The 16,621-nt window shown below is 36.2% G+C and overlaps 1 protein-coding gene across 1 annotated transcript in view; it reads left to right on the plus strand.

Moving 5' to 3' along the window:
* The window catches only part of LOC134796467 (uncharacterized), a 69,241-nt gene extending 55,099 nt beyond the window's left edge, over positions 1 to 14,142 (plus strand). Inside the window, exons 12-16 of the mRNA XM_063768660.1 lie at positions 10,237 to 10,478; positions 10,613 to 10,707; positions 11,217 to 11,435; positions 12,119 to 12,210; positions 14,020 to 14,142. Of these exons, the coding sequence (XP_063624730.1) occupies positions 10,237 to 10,478; positions 10,613 to 10,707; positions 11,217 to 11,435; positions 12,119 to 12,210; positions 14,020 to 14,142 (771 nt within the window). The remainder of the gene's footprint in view (positions 1 to 10,236; positions 10,479 to 10,612; positions 10,708 to 11,216; positions 11,436 to 12,118; positions 12,211 to 14,019) is intronic.
* Positions 14,143 to 16,621: the final 2,479 nt, after the last annotated feature.

Raw genomic sequence — 16,621 nt, forward strand, 5'->3', positions numbered from 1 at the left:
TATGGATTATCGAAGTAACGATGCAAATTGCCTAAGATATATATTATACGTATAAAAGAACTATCTAAAGTAGTGTGTATGAGGGATGCTAACATTAATGATGATACAACTACAATGATCATCGCAGATAATAAATATCAATTTCATGAGCAATTCTATGAAATTTATTAATCACGCTGATATATAAAAATAGTTGAAGAAATATATTTTTGCCGTATTTTATTACTTAAAAATTACATTCCTAAATTAATGATTATGCTAAACTACCAAAAAAATTACTGCATTCAGTTATAGAATCATGGGTCCGAATTCAGATTCAGGTGCGACGGCCCTAAAATGTATGTCAATTTCTCTAATAAGATTAGGTAAGTACTATTGTTTATTTTATCGTAGAGATGAAAATGGGGAACACCCAAATATTCCGAAATATGTTTTTCCGACTTTCATAACCTCGATTTTCATAATCACGATTTTTTATACGTCCGAAATATCGAAATCACGACTTTGAAAACCACGAAAGAAGAAAATCACGACTGCGCTATTTCCGAATACTTAAAATCCGATTGTCATATGAACGAAAGCTTAAAGTTCCGATTATTAAAAAATCCAATTTTTTTTTTCCGAATTTGTCTATTCCGAAAAATCATTGACCGATCGGAAATAAAATAATTCGGAATTCAGAAATTCGATCTTTTGTAAACTAGGAATAATGAAATTCGTGATTTTCAAAAGGGAAGTAATTAAATGGTCAGCCGTTTTTAAAATTGATCTGCAAAAAAAATGCATTTAAATCATTTGGACATGCTAGCTAGAACTGCTACCTTTACAGAAACCAACTGCTACTAGAAAAGTGGGTTAGGATAGAACTGCAACCTTCACAGAAGCCAACTGCTACTAGAAAAGTGGCTTAGGTTAGAACTGCGACCTTTACGGAAACCAACTGCTACTAGAAAAGTGGGTTAAGTTAGGTTAGAACTGCGACCTTCACAGAAACCAACTCCTACTAGAAAAATGGATTAGGTTAGGTTAGAACTGCGACCTTCACAGAAACCAACTGCTACCAGAAAAGTGGGTTAGGTTAGGTTAGAACTGCGTCCTTTACAGAAACCAAGTGCTACTAGGAAAGTGGGTTAGGTTAGATTAGAACTGCGACCTTCACAGAAGCCAACTGCTACTAGAAAAGTAGGTTAGGTTAGAACTGCGACCTTTACAGAAACCAACTGCTACTAGCGAAGTGGGTTAGGTTAGGTTAGAACTGCGACCTTCGCAGAAACCAACTGCTACTAGAAAAGTGGGTTAGGTTAGAACTGCGATCTTTACAGAAACCAACTTCTACTTGAAAAGTGGATTAGGTTAGGTTAGAACTGCGACCTTCACAGAACCCAACTGCTACTAGAAAAGTGGCTTAATTTAGAACTGCGACCTTTACGGAAACCAACTGCTACTAGAAAAGTGGGTTAAGTTAGGTTAGAACTGCGACCTTCACAGAAACCAACTCCTACTAGAAAAATGGGTTAGGTTAGGTTAGAACTGCGACCTTCACAGAAGCCAACTGCTACTAGAAAAGTAGGTTAGGTTAGAACTGCGACCTTTACAGAAAGCAACTGCTACTAGCGAAGTGGGTTAGGTTAGGTTAGAACTGCGACCTTCACAGAAACCAACTGCTACTAGAAAAGTGGGTTAGGTTAGAACTGCGATCTTTACAGAAACCAACTTCTACTTGAAAAGTGGGTTAGGTGAGGTTAGAACTGCGACCTTCACAGAACCCAACTGCTACTAGAAAACTGGCTTAACTTAGAACTGCGACCTTTACGGAAACCAACTGCTACTAGAAAAGTGGGTTAAGTTAGGTTAGAACTGCGACCTTCACAGAAACCAACTCCTACTAGAAAAATGGGTTAGGTTAGGTTAGAACTGCGACCTTCACAGAAACCAACTGCTACCAGAATAGTGAGTTAGGTTAGGTTAGAACTGCGACCTTTACAGAAACCAACTGCTACTAGAAAAGTGGGTTAGGTTAGAACTGCGACCTTCACAGAAACCAACTGCTACTAGAAAAGTGGGTTAGGTTAGGTTAGAACTGCTACCTTTACAGAAACCAACTGCTACTAGAAATGTAGGTGTAGGTTAGGTTAGAACTGCGACCCTCCCTGCCCTAGAAACTTACTGCTTACAGAAAAGTAGGTATAGGTTAGGTTAGAACTGCGACCCCTACAGTAAGTAACTGTTTTTAAGAAAGTAGGTTTAGGTTACGTTAGAACTGCTACCCCCGTAGAAACGTATTAGGTACCTTTATTTATTAACAACAAATTCGGAATATCGTTATTCGGAATTTAAAAAATAGGAATCACGTCAAATCGGAATTATGACAATTCGGAATTCGTGATATCAAAAATCGTAAATGTTAAATTCGGTGTTTGTGTGTTGAATTTAAATAATCGTCGGTTTTACTATTCGGAAATATAAAACTTCGTGATTTTCATCGTTCGGTAATTACGACAATCGGAATTTTGATGGGTCGAGCATTTAAAAATCGGAATAATAAAATTCGATATTTTAAAATTCGGCATAAAATATTTCGGAATTATGTAGTGTACCCATGAAAATGTATCTCAGTTGCTTTGCCAAAACCGCATATATTGTTCTATCGGCACAATTAATAACTTTACTAATAGGTATACATCACATTAGTATGCGACTCAGGCAGTTGTACTCGTACATATTAACTAGGTACGTAGAAATACATATAATTAATTAATTATATGATTTATATGCCAATACGGGGAAGCCCTCTTCTGCGAAACGTTACATTGCGTAACGAACAGTCAAGTGTGAATTAACACTATAATTATACGTCAGCAGGTACTTTTAGGTTAGGTATTATTAGATTGTCCCATTAAAAACGAAATAATAAACCAAATAACGAAAAAGAACGTAATAATACCGGTATTTTTGTATGGAACAAATACCTGTGTCCGACCCCTGTGTCGGAGTAAGGACGGATTAATAAAACTCTGGTGTGTAGAGTCTGTTCGGAAAGAGAAGAGTCGTGGAATGTATTGGGCCCCACACATTCCTTGACCCTTCTCTTTCCGCACAGACTCTAACGAATATTACCTATACAAGAATAATAAATTATGACTACTTTTCGTACTACAAAAGCTACCAAAACAACAATGGCGCTGCGTGCGTAAACTATATCAGTATGATGACATTGATAACCGCCTAAAATTACATTGAAGAATTAGTTACATCAGTTCAAAAAATGTATAAGTGTTATAATCATCCAACTACGACATGCGATCGAGGCCCCTAGACAAAGATAACTTGCACACCCAACTGTACGTACAAACGCTTTACAGTTTACTTAAGTTCCTGGCTGTGTACATACAATATTGTTTTGTATTTTGAAAAAAAAATACACAATGTAAGTGCTTAATTAAGTTCATTAATCTTTTCCTCTTAGTTGGTAACGGGAAGTATACCAATGAAACTGATATTCCTTAAATAATTTTAAACAGTAATATTAAATTTAATTATAATTCTAGTTTTCCTTTGAGATCACATTCATTCATAATAATACTATTTCATTCATGAATCATGAGTGAGTCATCGCCGACATGTTTTCAGGTCCCATAATAAGAGTGACATTCTTAACTGAACGACGATGGACCTTATGTTCATGTAATAGGGTTCACGAATTGTCAGTTAACTGTATAAAAATTGGTCTGTAACGTCAACCGCCACTTATTTTATTAAATAATGGGTATTGAATCATTTTATCGTTCTAGCGTCACGTATACGTCTGACGTAGTAGTGTTATATATAAATATAACAGAATGCGTTACAGAAACGCCACAAATATTTCTATATGTTCAATTGCTGATATTAAGAGTCATACAAACCCACCGCCAAAAACCGCCTGTTACTCTGAATCCACGTACTCAATGAAAATACTGACTACTAGAATAACATTAAACCTTATGAAAATCTACAATTTGGCAAGAAAATACACAATTCTTAGAAAACACTGATCAAACGAGATTTTTCATCAAAGGAGCGATTATCTTAAAATTAAACTTGGGAAAATATGAAATGAAAGTTTGTATTTCTTTTTTCTCAGAATAAGATACTTAAAAAGGTACCATAACAATAAAATTTTATTCTAAGTGTATTGGAGCAATACCATAATAATATTCATTGCAACTGCTCCTCGAATGACTTAACGACTGAGCAATTTCGAGTGCATGTTGGAACTGTACCTAGAAGTCGGAATCATTGCTCAGAATATTACATAAGTACCTACCTAACAATGTCTTTCGTGTTTTTACATATTGTAACGCTACGAAAACTCGTACATGCCTAACCTAAAAGTACTTACTGGTAACTGGTATAATTTTCTTGACGTGATAACGTCTTATAATTCGATGAACACCGGTATAGCATGCACGAAAAAGCGTCACGTTGTGGACAGATCTCCATGGTAACGTTGTGGACAGATCTCCATGGTAACGTTACGTAATGTTGGTAATGTTTTCTTATGATGTTATCACGCAAAATTATCGTCCGTAAACCGACTTTACAGGCAACCATATTTTTTTGTAGTACATATTGACGTTTTTGGTTATTTCTGAATAATCTACTATAAAAAAGTGTCCCTGGTTTGTCCGTTCCATTATGTCACATTTTTATATGATTTTGTTTTATTTTGCATGTATGGCTTAGAGGCAACATAGTGGTAGGTTACTAAACTATTCACATAAAAATATGGGACAATTTATAATAATCAGTATCGTAATAGCTACTGACTTTTAGTATATTTATCAAATAACCTGATATTCTTTTTTAATCTACAGCAAATTCTTCCGAAAAATTTTAGTCAAGAGCCGAATGGAACGACTAATGAGTAATGACTGAATGATATAATTAAGAATGGTGAAATGAAATTATAACTTTTAAAACATTTCATAATACACGACTTTTTTGTATGCGTGTTTCTACTGAGTTTGCGGTACGATGCCCATCATGTTTTACCATCTGGATAGTTAGAAAGAGACGAATAGTGTTTTATCTTTTATATTATTGCCGTTACTTTAATCGGAGATGTAGGCGTAGCTTCCCCCTCTATGTTTTCGTGCTTATATTTCTGTTCCTAAGTTTGTTATGCGATGGCAACGTATGAAATGCTTAGGTACATAATTTGTGCCTTTAATAGACGGTAATTACTTATATTGCCACTTGCATCATCCCACTAACCCGGGGTTAACCCATTAAGCCGTTAACCTAGTGTCAAATTGTACTGGTCCCCACGGTAACTCCAGGTTTAACCGGTTAACCCCGGGCCAGTGGGATGGTGCAGGTGGCGCTAAGTTATAACTGTACGTTTGTGATGGCAAAGTTATAGGTACCTGTTTGCAGTTGATAGCCAGGTTGGTGTATGGAGAAATCTGCAAAGTTGTGAGTTTGTACCACAGTTATTCCCATTCGTAGAATTCTTAAGTGTTATTCGTATTCTTATACGTACTATCACTAGTAATAAGTATCACAGGTATAATAGAAATCAATACCAAACTCAAATGATTTATTTAATTTTGTAAACATAGTTAACATAGGCAACATTATTGCAACAGAAAGTATGTGAGGACGTTACATTTTGCCGACAGGTACGTATACAATTTATACAAATGCAAATATGAAATTAGGTACTTACACACATACCAATTAAATTACTTTGTCACATATAAATACCTATTCCATTAAATGTATCAATATGATACATAAATCAATTATAGAATAATATTCCAATTCCAGACATTTGAATCGTACTCGCATAATATTTTTGTCATTTTGCCCGAAAATATTTGTGTGAAACTTGTGAAAGGACTTCAAACATACAACATTACAAAAAAAATATATTGAAACTTGTATTTTTCATATTTATGTACATATTTTATATTGTAGCTCACTAACAACATTTCCCCAATCAGTAAATAAACTTTTACTCTATACCTACATAACATATTTAATAAAAATCTCATATACACTGAAAATGAAATGAAATACAATAGGTCTATTTTATCATTCGCGCAAATCTCAGGGCTCTTCGTTGGGTTCAGGCCCCGTCCAAACTACAATCTTGTATCCGCCAGTGTATAAAACGTCACTTTCACAATAATATTTAATTTACAATTACGTCTGTTATTCGTTTAGTTTATTCCAATCACGTCAGATTTAGTAATGTATTTCTATATGTTATTGTTAACCAACATTGTTTAACAAAATATTTATTCCTCCAAAAACCATCAATTCCATCAAGTCATCAATTAAGCCTAATTTTTTGAGATATTGTTAGCGTTGCGACGATGGCGGATGTGATTCTTGAAGTGACCTGAAAAAAAAAAAACTTGTACACGCATTGTTCGATATGACATTTTTTTAAATACATCTATAACGATTTAAATCTAGTGTGACAAAGCAATTGGGTCAAAGTCTAGTATTAGGAAGATAAAACTAAAAGCATATCGGCACTACTTTGAAAAAAACTCGTATCTTGTTCTGCAACCAAAAGAAAAATGTGGTATCTATGTCTGGGATGCATACAGAGTTACTGCCTTTCGACTTTGAGTAGCAGTGTAAGATACGAGATTTTTTCAAAGTAGTGCCGATATGCATATGTAGGTATGCATGATTAAGGCGTATTTATCTAAAACTCGCGACTCGCCCCGGCTTTGCACAGGCTACCCTTAATAAATTATACACTTAAATCACTCTATCGATAGGTGAAAACCGCATGAAAATCCTTTCAGTAGCTTTTGAGTTTTTGAGTTGAGTTGAGTTTCTGAGGGTTGAGGTTTTGAGTTCAGTAGTTTAGTAGTTTGAGTTTTTGAGTTTTGAGGGAGTGACTTTCAGTAGTCAGTGAGAAAATACGATTTCGTACGTACGTCGTTACGTTTATACAAAAAAAACTAGGTACCATTTATTATGACACCAGATTTTTGAAATATAATTATCTGTACTGATAAGAGCAGAAGAAAACGAACCACAAAAATTGAAATACGTAAATTATAAAAAAAAAAAATTAGGTACCTATATGTAAACTATTACCTAGTCACATAGATTAAACTAGTATAATAAAAGCCATACCGCACGGATGATTCCCGATTTTTGAACACTTTACACACATGTCAATTCCATGTTTGAATATTTTATATTTTCCTATGGGACATTTTGTTAATGATGATCTATAGCTCGTATGTGGAAACGCATTGATACATCCTAATACAACTATTACGAGTATCACATGTGACAGCTTCATTGTGGACCACGATTGACGTCTTGCTTAGGCAGTAGCGTTGAGTGGACTGAGCTTAGCTGGTGAGTTGAACGACTAATAAGCCAGGACCTCCTGCCCATCTACCTAATTATTCACAAAATTTATTTGACTCGTGTGTGAGAATTGAGAACCCTAATATAATTAGACACCGGATTATATTTTTTTACCACAGTGCATAACCTATTTCTTGTAAGGATCAAACTAAACGCATGCAAGCAACCTTTTGTTACCGAACTTTTTGAAATACTTTTCGCTGAATGTAGGTATGTGACGTCACCGACACTACCTTAGCCGTACTGAATATATGAAATGATAGGTGTAAACCGTTTTGTTGTAGAAATAATGATGTTCCCTAAATTTTCTTTAGCCTATTTTTTTTAACCTAGTGATCTGAGTCGGCCGGAAAAATCCGGCCCTATTTCTCATTACCCTAAAGCCTATTTGTGTGTGCTACTGCTGTGCAAAGACCTCCCCTCTCCCTTTCCAATCCTCCCTGTGCTGAGCAAGACCCCGCCAATCCAGCTGGGACACATCCAAGTTGTCGCACCAAAAAATTTACCAAATTAATTTTGACCCAAACATGAAAATAATAAAAATAGACTTGTATATTTTTATTTTGAAATATCAAGGTCGTATTAAAACCCAGTTCAAAACTATATTATAAAATTAGGATTGACGTCTCCTGTTTTAAGTCGATGAACAATATGAACATAACTGACAGATTAGAAAATTCAAAGATTTAATTCACAGCCCAGGGCTGTGATTTATGTGATTGTGTGAGGGCACAGAATAAATAATAGTACTAGGTACAGAAGACTCACTCTCTAACAAAACGCGTCTGTTACAATCAGCGGGCTCAGCACGGTTCCATTTTTATCGACTATCACTATGCGCGTCCCTTTCGCACTTATATACTTGTTAGAACGTGACAGGCATGATGACAAGGGATAAAAACGCGACCGTGCTAAGCCGCCAGGACAGATATGGCCGCTAGGCGCCACGCGCGGCTTATGGCTAGCCACCAAAATTGGTGTGGAACGGATGTCCTTTTAGCTACCTGTAGCAAAGCGACGAAATCGCGGAGTGAGCTACGCCTGGTGAGGGCAGGGGTGTGTAATTTTATAATATAGTTTATAACTGGTTTTGATGCGATCTTGATGATTGTCGCACGCATCTTACGCACGACTTTCACTCCATTTAGCATGCATCAATCAGTGCGAGTCTTCAAGGTACCGTATTAAAATAAGATAAAAACCGGAACAGATAGTCCAACCTGAACCAGGCTCCGAGTCAATGAAACAATCCGATTTTCGTAATTTTATTATTTTTAGATTTTATTTGTATCAATTGAACATTTTTGAATTTCGACCGCTCGATTTCGTGTATTTCGTTCAATAATATCTCCACTACTAGGCATTTAAATTCTACTAATAGAATTGGAAACGAGTGGTCGTCGATACCACTCGATTCCCAATTTCTATCGCTCGTATTTCAAAAATTAGCATTTCTCCGTTTTCCACCAATTTTCGAGTGCCGAAATCGAACGATCGGAATTCAAAAATCGGCCCCCTGTTTCGTAGTGAACGTTCGCACGGACTCATTTCTAGGTTCGAAATGAGTGCGCGTGCAAGTGAATGGAATGTTTAAATTGTTTTAAAATAATAAACGAGTAGGTACGATTATGAGTATAATGACCGTAACTGTTTCTTATTTCAATTTTGTTTACCTACTCCAAAATCAAGCAATGTCCGGTATCCGGCCGGATAGTAGGTCACTATCCGGTATCCGACCGGATGTTAAAATAATGGCCGGATAGGCCAGATACCGGATAGTAACCGAATATCCGGTGCATATCTAATCGTCATATTCAAAAATTATTTACAATAAGAAGAACAAAATACCTAATAATTTAATTAATGATACATTAAATGCAAGTCAATTAATTATTATGTAAGGTAATTAGATACTAGCGTTTGGGATCTTATATAGCTTGTTAAGAAAGTAGGTAAGTCATTGGCGGGATATCCCAAAAGTTTGATAGGTTTGTTTGATCTCGTATTTCTTGATTTTATCCTTGGCAACATCAAGTTTGAAGGGAAATTCCAAAAAAGGTGACCACCATTTTTAGAGTTTCGTAACCAAAGGGTAAAAACGGGATCCTATTACTAAGTCTCACTGTCCGTCTGTCTATATGTGTGTATATGAGTCTATAATTGTCTCTGAAACTACTAGATCTACAGAGACAATTATAGTCTCATAATATGAGATAAAAGCCTTTCAAATTTTATAATTTTTTGAAAATGAATTCGTAAGCTAAGTGAGTGCAGTGAGTATGCACTTATGTCTCAGACGATGCCGCTTGGCACGATTGTTCCTAAGGTCAAACAAAGCTGATTTATTGTAGCAAATTTAGACTACTTTAAAAACGTCTTAAGAAGATACTATCAAAAACTAGTCCTTTAGGGTTATAATTGTCCAAATCTAAAAAAAAAACATAATTTTCGCGGTTTTTTTGATTTTTGACAAAGTTGCGTTCGGCGCTCGAGGTCTCAAACTTGGATTATTCATTGGGCCAACATCATAAAAAAGTCTGCAAAAAATCAGAACTACCGGATTTGACGCAAACGCTAAATGTATAAAATTACTGTATTATAGAATAAACTAGGCATTATCCTTTTTAATTTGCATTCATGACACGTTTCACGATCGGGTTTGTGTCGTCGCATCTGATTCATTTGACATTGATAATTAGGTTTGTGACTGCTGTTAATTCCATTTTAATTGGAAAAACCTTAGCAAATATACAAGTTACAGGTAAATCCAAAATTTGGTCTTAAGAGTAGCCATGAACCGAGCGCCGTCAAGTAAAATGGGTACGATTGACAATATTGTCTCTTTCTCAGGGTTACTCCTCATCCATCGCAACCACAACCCAGAGGCTAATGGCCGAGAAACAGAAAAGCGACCTGCTTCTCTCGAAGATGCTCCCAATGCCTGTGCTGCAAAGGCTGCGAGCGGAGAAAACCGTCCCGGCAGAGGCGTTTGATGCCGTCACCATATTCTTCAGTGATATTGTGGGGTTCACATCCATATCTGCCAATAGTACGCCTATGGAGATTATCAATATGCTCAACATGCTGTACAGGTGGGTACTAGAAATACAGTTCTGTTTAAAAAAACTTATGACGGAGCCATGGGTGTTCGCGGGGTCTGCAGCTCACAGAGCAACTAGTTTATTATTTTCAGTATTGTTTGATTGTATTTTTCATCTTTTTTCAGATTATTTGATGAGAAAATAACGCAGTACAATGTTTACAAAGTGGAAACTATAGGCGATGCTTACATGGCTGTCTCTGGCTTGCCTCAACGAAACGGTTTGTATTTATTCTACAAGTTTATATAAATTTGTAAACAGTTTCCCATTCGAAGTAATGTAGATGACGTAGATGTACATATAATAACCTACTAAAACTATTAATATAATCCAACCCGCGTTCCCGACGCAGTGCATTGGCATATAATAAGTTTTTGGCAAAATAAACAATTTTGGTACAAGCTTTTATCGCTGACTGTACTTTTCTTACCACAGGCAACTAATACTCATCGAGACAATTCTAAAAACCCTAACCACAATTAGGTTGCGTTGTTTCATCTCAGAGCTCCTATGGGCACCTCCTGTCTCCATCATCAGATCAGCTCGATGGTACCATAATATTGCATTGTCACCCGACTTACATGTCTATGCAAATTTTTAGCTCAATCGAAAATCGGGAAGTGTGTCAAATTTTGTTTCCGAGATTTGACCCACGCTAACTAACAAACTTAAATACTAACAGGGCAAGTTAAATAAAAGCTTGTATTAATAAAGCTTATTCTTTTCCAGGAAATAAGCACGCCTCAGAAATAGCGGACATGTCCCTCTCGCTGATGCGGAGCCTGGACGGGGCCACAGTCCCCCATTGCCCCGGCGAATCGCTGAAGATACGCGCCGGCGTCAACACGGGGCCCTGCGTGGCGGGGGTGGTCGGGACTTGCATGCCGCGGTACTGCCTATTTGGTGATACTATCAATACGGCGAGTCGCATGGAAAGTACGGGGGAAGGTAAGATACGGGGAAAATGGGATCTTGTATTGTGGGGACTAGACAGACCTTTCCAGTGAAGTAAATACGCTGTTTATATGTTGGAGCTAGTTTATATTTTGCGCATAGGTGGTGGTGAAGAAGCAGTTTAACCAAATTTGTATAAACATCCTTGAGGTACTACAGAATTGACCACACGCTTCGTGATATCGTTAATATTATGAAACAGCTGGCAATAGTAGGTACGTCTTTTTAGACCATCTTCGAAGGTTCTTAAATCTATGATCAGTCACGGTACAAATTAAAATCTCGGGGCATTTCCATTCATTTGCTTAGTGGAGGCATTCCACAAGAAGGTCTACTTTGTCGTGAACGTCATGCGTATGGCAGCCACCTAAACAACCCGCAGAAATCTGTATTATTTACTGTTGAATTTAGACCTGAGTTATCAAACGTTATCATGCCAAACTATCGGCTCCTTAGCATTATTAGAACTTTTAAAGAACGTACCCGACATTAGTCTGGAATGCCCCAACGACAGCTGGCCCCTAGCCTCTTAGAATAGAACTATCGCCTTGGTCTCACTATCACTGCTCATTCTTTTTTTTTTCTCTCCGTTGTAAATGAGTACGGTTTAACCTACGAGGCGTATCCGCGTAAAATTCCGGCACTTTGGTAACAGGTTTCTTAATAAATTGTTGCAGCGATGAAAATCCACATATCAGATACGACGAAGATGGCGTTAGACCTCATTGGTGGGTACGAAGTGGAGTCGAGAGGCATTAAAGATATTCCTGTAAGTATGATTGAACTAAATTTTATTGTACCCTGAATCACCGTGAAACTATTATAAAAGTTTCGTTATAATAATACAATTTCACCATTTCATTATATAAATATCTTATAATTAACATTTTTAATTAGTCATGGTCTTACATTTAATAAGGTTGTTATTGTTATGCTATACGTGTTACTTTATTTATTTGTAACATATTTCAGATATTCGACATGAATTATTATTTTGCTGGATTAGGAACTACATATTTTATGGGACTATATGGTTTTCGTACCTATTTTGCTAGTAGGTACTCTGCCCATTACGCACGTAGATATAACCGCTATAACAGCCACGGAAAACCCAGTTCAAATTTGGAATTTCTTGCGCAAAAACACATGACACATGTATCGGTATACAGCCAGAGCCACCATTTAAGGGCCACCTCACACTAGCATCTCCCGAGCCTCGGCGTCTAGTCGACTCTATGGCTGCCGCTCGACGCAACGTTGACGCAACCAAAGAGAATTAAATCACTATGCGCAACTGCGCAGCGACGCCATCTTCCATATCGTTGACAGGACTCCTACGCTCAAACGTATGGGGTGGCCCTTATTGGTTTATCTGTTACACACATATATGTAGATATTTCCATTCAGTCATTCTTTCCATGGTCTAATAAAACATGGTCTTCTATTCCCAGAGTGACACGGGCCTACGTCACAATAACATTGCCACTTTATTTCAACATAACATGTTACATGGGTACATTATAGCAAAGACATATGTAACTTCGTATAAGACGAATAAAGTCTAAGGAAAAAACGTGCCTCGGAATTCAAGTAAAAGTCATTCTCGAATAGATGCCGCACACACCTTTAGCCTATCCTCGGCTAGATGGCGTGACGACACCGTTTCATATTTAACAATTTTAACACATAGATATCAGTGAATGAACATGGATCAAAATGATATAAAAATAATAAAATCATTTATCCATATATATAAATTTTTTGATAACTTTATACGTTTTCATTTTGAGTTTTAGTCGTGTGTCGATAGATGGCAGTAAATTTACAGTGACTACAAAATTTACAATGACAGGACCCCTCTATACTATCTATTCTTTTTGATTATAGCTATGGTTAATAAGTTAAAATATTTCTTTATAATTTTATAATTTTCATTTATAATGTATTTTATCTTAAATTTTACAATAACACGTCATTTTTAATTATTCGTTAGCAATATCTTCCGATTCACGAAAGAAATTTCAGACGTTCGGGTAATTCTGTTTACATTACTGGCAACACAGGATAGCGCTGTCACATTTGACAATTCGGATCTAGATAACTTCATGCCCTGACCGTCATCCTTGTCGAACGCGTGTTAATTGTTATTTCCTTCTCGCTCAGTGTCAGCAGTCGCAGTGTTTTCCAAACTTTTCACGTCGTAAGCTTGGTAATTAATGTGTAACTGTGAATTAGTTTTTTTAAACGTTTGTCTTGTATAGATAAAGAAAGTTTAATTTAATACATTAGATTTGTTTTATTTTACTATGTTTCTACATGAATAACTTAAAATTAATGCTGTTAAAATAATTTTCACCGTTGGTTAAAATTCTCCCACATTTTAAAGTTTGAGAACCTGTAAACAGCGTGATGACATAGGCCCGTGTCAGTTAGGTCATACGCGAATCTCGGAATAGAGTACCAGGCGGAGTATATTATTATACCATGATTCTTTCAATCGTGCCATCTTTCTTGAATCGTCTTGTACCGGTTTACCCAAGTTAACCTTATTAACTTATTTTCATTATAATACTTACAGGGCAAAGGCCAGATGGAAACGTTTTGGCTGGTCGGCAAGCTCGCAGGGCTCCAAATCGAAAGTCCGTGTGGGCCCCGACTCAAGGATTACGACCAGGAGTTCATAGAAATGCTCATATCGTAGACGTTTAGACGAAAATTGTGTTTGTGCAATAAGTGACAATTTCTTAAAGTATCGCTTACACCGCTTTAGGTGATTAGTTGAAAGCCAGCACGATGTTAAAAATCGGGACTATTAAAAAAAGGTATTGTTAACTAAAAGAAAAATGTGGTAACCATGTATATGTATACATAGTACATGTATGTATTTGCATAGGTGCAGAATTATACATATATGAACTTTGAATCTTGAAGTCGAGATTTTATCAAAGTGGGCTCATGTCCGCAAGGGAGCAAATACGACCCAGTGTACAACTCATAAATATCTATACATTTTTTAACCTTATTGCAATGGATTAAGGTGAAGAAATGTATACCTACTTATGAACTCGACTGCACAGTATAATATTTATTGAAAATATTATGAGTTTTAGACATCTAAAGAGTTAAAATACATAAGGTATCACACTATGTACTTATAATTATGTATTGTACGTATCAACTTATTTATATTAAAAATTCAGCAAGCTAATGTGTATACGAAAGTATGGAGTGTAAATCTCGAAATAGGGGGCTAGTTGAAATTGATAAATCGTAAAATTACATTAGAAATATTAGTTTTAGGGCTTAAAAAAAGAAAATGTAAAAAATACCTGCTTTTTACATAATATGAGTAGATTAACTTCAAACTCGGGTAAATCCATCTGTCAGATTATGCGATTTTGGTAATAAGAAAAGGTAATAGGGTAGATATTTGCTGAGAGGGTCGAATGGACTTACCCGAGTTTGAAGTTAAGCGACACGTCATATTCAAACTTGATATCATCTTAATCGTACTAATACATATTTATTTCAAAGAATATGTGTAAAGGCCCATTTACATGGTGCGAGTTTCTCGCCTCGAACGCACGATTATCGTAGCACGAGAAAAAATATAGTATCATGTAAACTAAACATACGATATCGTACTAGAAGGAGCGATAATCGCCTCGCCTTTAATGATTGGATATCTCCGTGTAAACAAAATTTTAATGCGAGAATCGTATTTCGAGATTTTCGAGTTTATGTTTGTTGGAGTCCCAATTTTATGCGTTTTTTGGGACATTTTAAATGTTTTATTAATAGCTAAAACGCACAACAATATTTTTCTTTTCATACAGTGTCTTTTGTGATGTTTGACCATAGGTACTCTGAGGGGTGAATTATGTAGGACATACTGAACAGCGTTTACTGTGGAGTGTGGAGCCAACCCCGAAATCGTGAAAAACAAATCTGCTTTTTCCATAGAAAACATTGACGTATTATGTGACTCTTCGAAATTTATGACAACCTACCCATGGAGTAGGTAAATGTTTTTATGTATGACCTACATATGTATTCACCCCTCAGAGTATAGTCAGATATCAGATATCACAGAAACACCGTGTAGGTATGTTGTCGTTTCCCGGCAACTTATTTTTTCTTAAAATCAACGTCACGTTATTTCAGCCAAGAGCCAATATTAAAATACTCGTAAATGCAGCTTAAAATATATTAAAATTAATAATAATGTGAGAAACAAGAAATATTTATTAAGAATATTGACAGTATAGTGAAAAGATTAGTAACTAATCACATAAGTTGACAGGTAAAACTCGTATGAAAATCGGTTCGCACCGATTCGTACGATACTCGCACGTACGTGGAAAAATGTCATACGAGAACCAGTTTAGACGAGTCGAGAAATCGTATGCAAATATCTCCCTAGAATGCAGCTCCCCGTGTCAACTATTTCGCCTGGCGATAATCTCCGTTCGAGTATCGCATGACATAATCGTAGGCGAGTTTTTATTTCTCGCATGAGTGTAAACATTTTTATACGATAATCGCCTGACGATTATTGTATACGATAATGTCATACGATTTCTCGCCCCAAAACGTGCGAGAAACTCGTACCATGTAAATGGGCCTTAAGCAAGTGTAAGTAGTATATGTACGAGTATACCATTGTGATGAACACGTCGGTAACTCGTGGCATTTAGGTAGTTTAATTAATTTCCTTTTTTTAGTGGTTTCTTTTTCTCGACTCGTATAGGAAGAACATTGTCACATCACTAGTCTGTGCCTGCTACCTAAATGCCACGAGTTACCGATGTGTGCTCATCACTAATCTTTTAAGTGCTACCTTAATGCCACGAGTTACCGATGTGTAGACTGATGACAATTTTTTTTGGTGTATAAATTTAAAAAAGGAGAACAGGAAAAGAAACATTACCACAAAGAAAATACAATTTGTATATTTACTTTTCAAACAAAAACATTATTACAGACGATACTTAGAATAAAAACTTTTATGGATACGAAATCGAAAAATATCGAGCGCTTGGCCTAAACTGCGTAAAAAAAAAATGGAAATGCAAATTAAAGGATCAAAATAATGTCAAAACTGTTACGACGTTCAAAGGTCTAAGAATCTATTCCAACTAGTCCCCGAAGGTTTTGGACCAAGTAGGTAAATATAAATG

The sequence above is a fragment of the Cydia splendana genome, chromosome 13 (assembly GCF_910591565.1).
Source record: "Cydia splendana chromosome 13, ilCydSple1.2, whole genome shotgun sequence".
Classification (NCBI taxonomy): Eukaryota; Metazoa; Arthropoda; class Insecta; order Lepidoptera; family Tortricidae; genus Cydia; species Cydia splendana.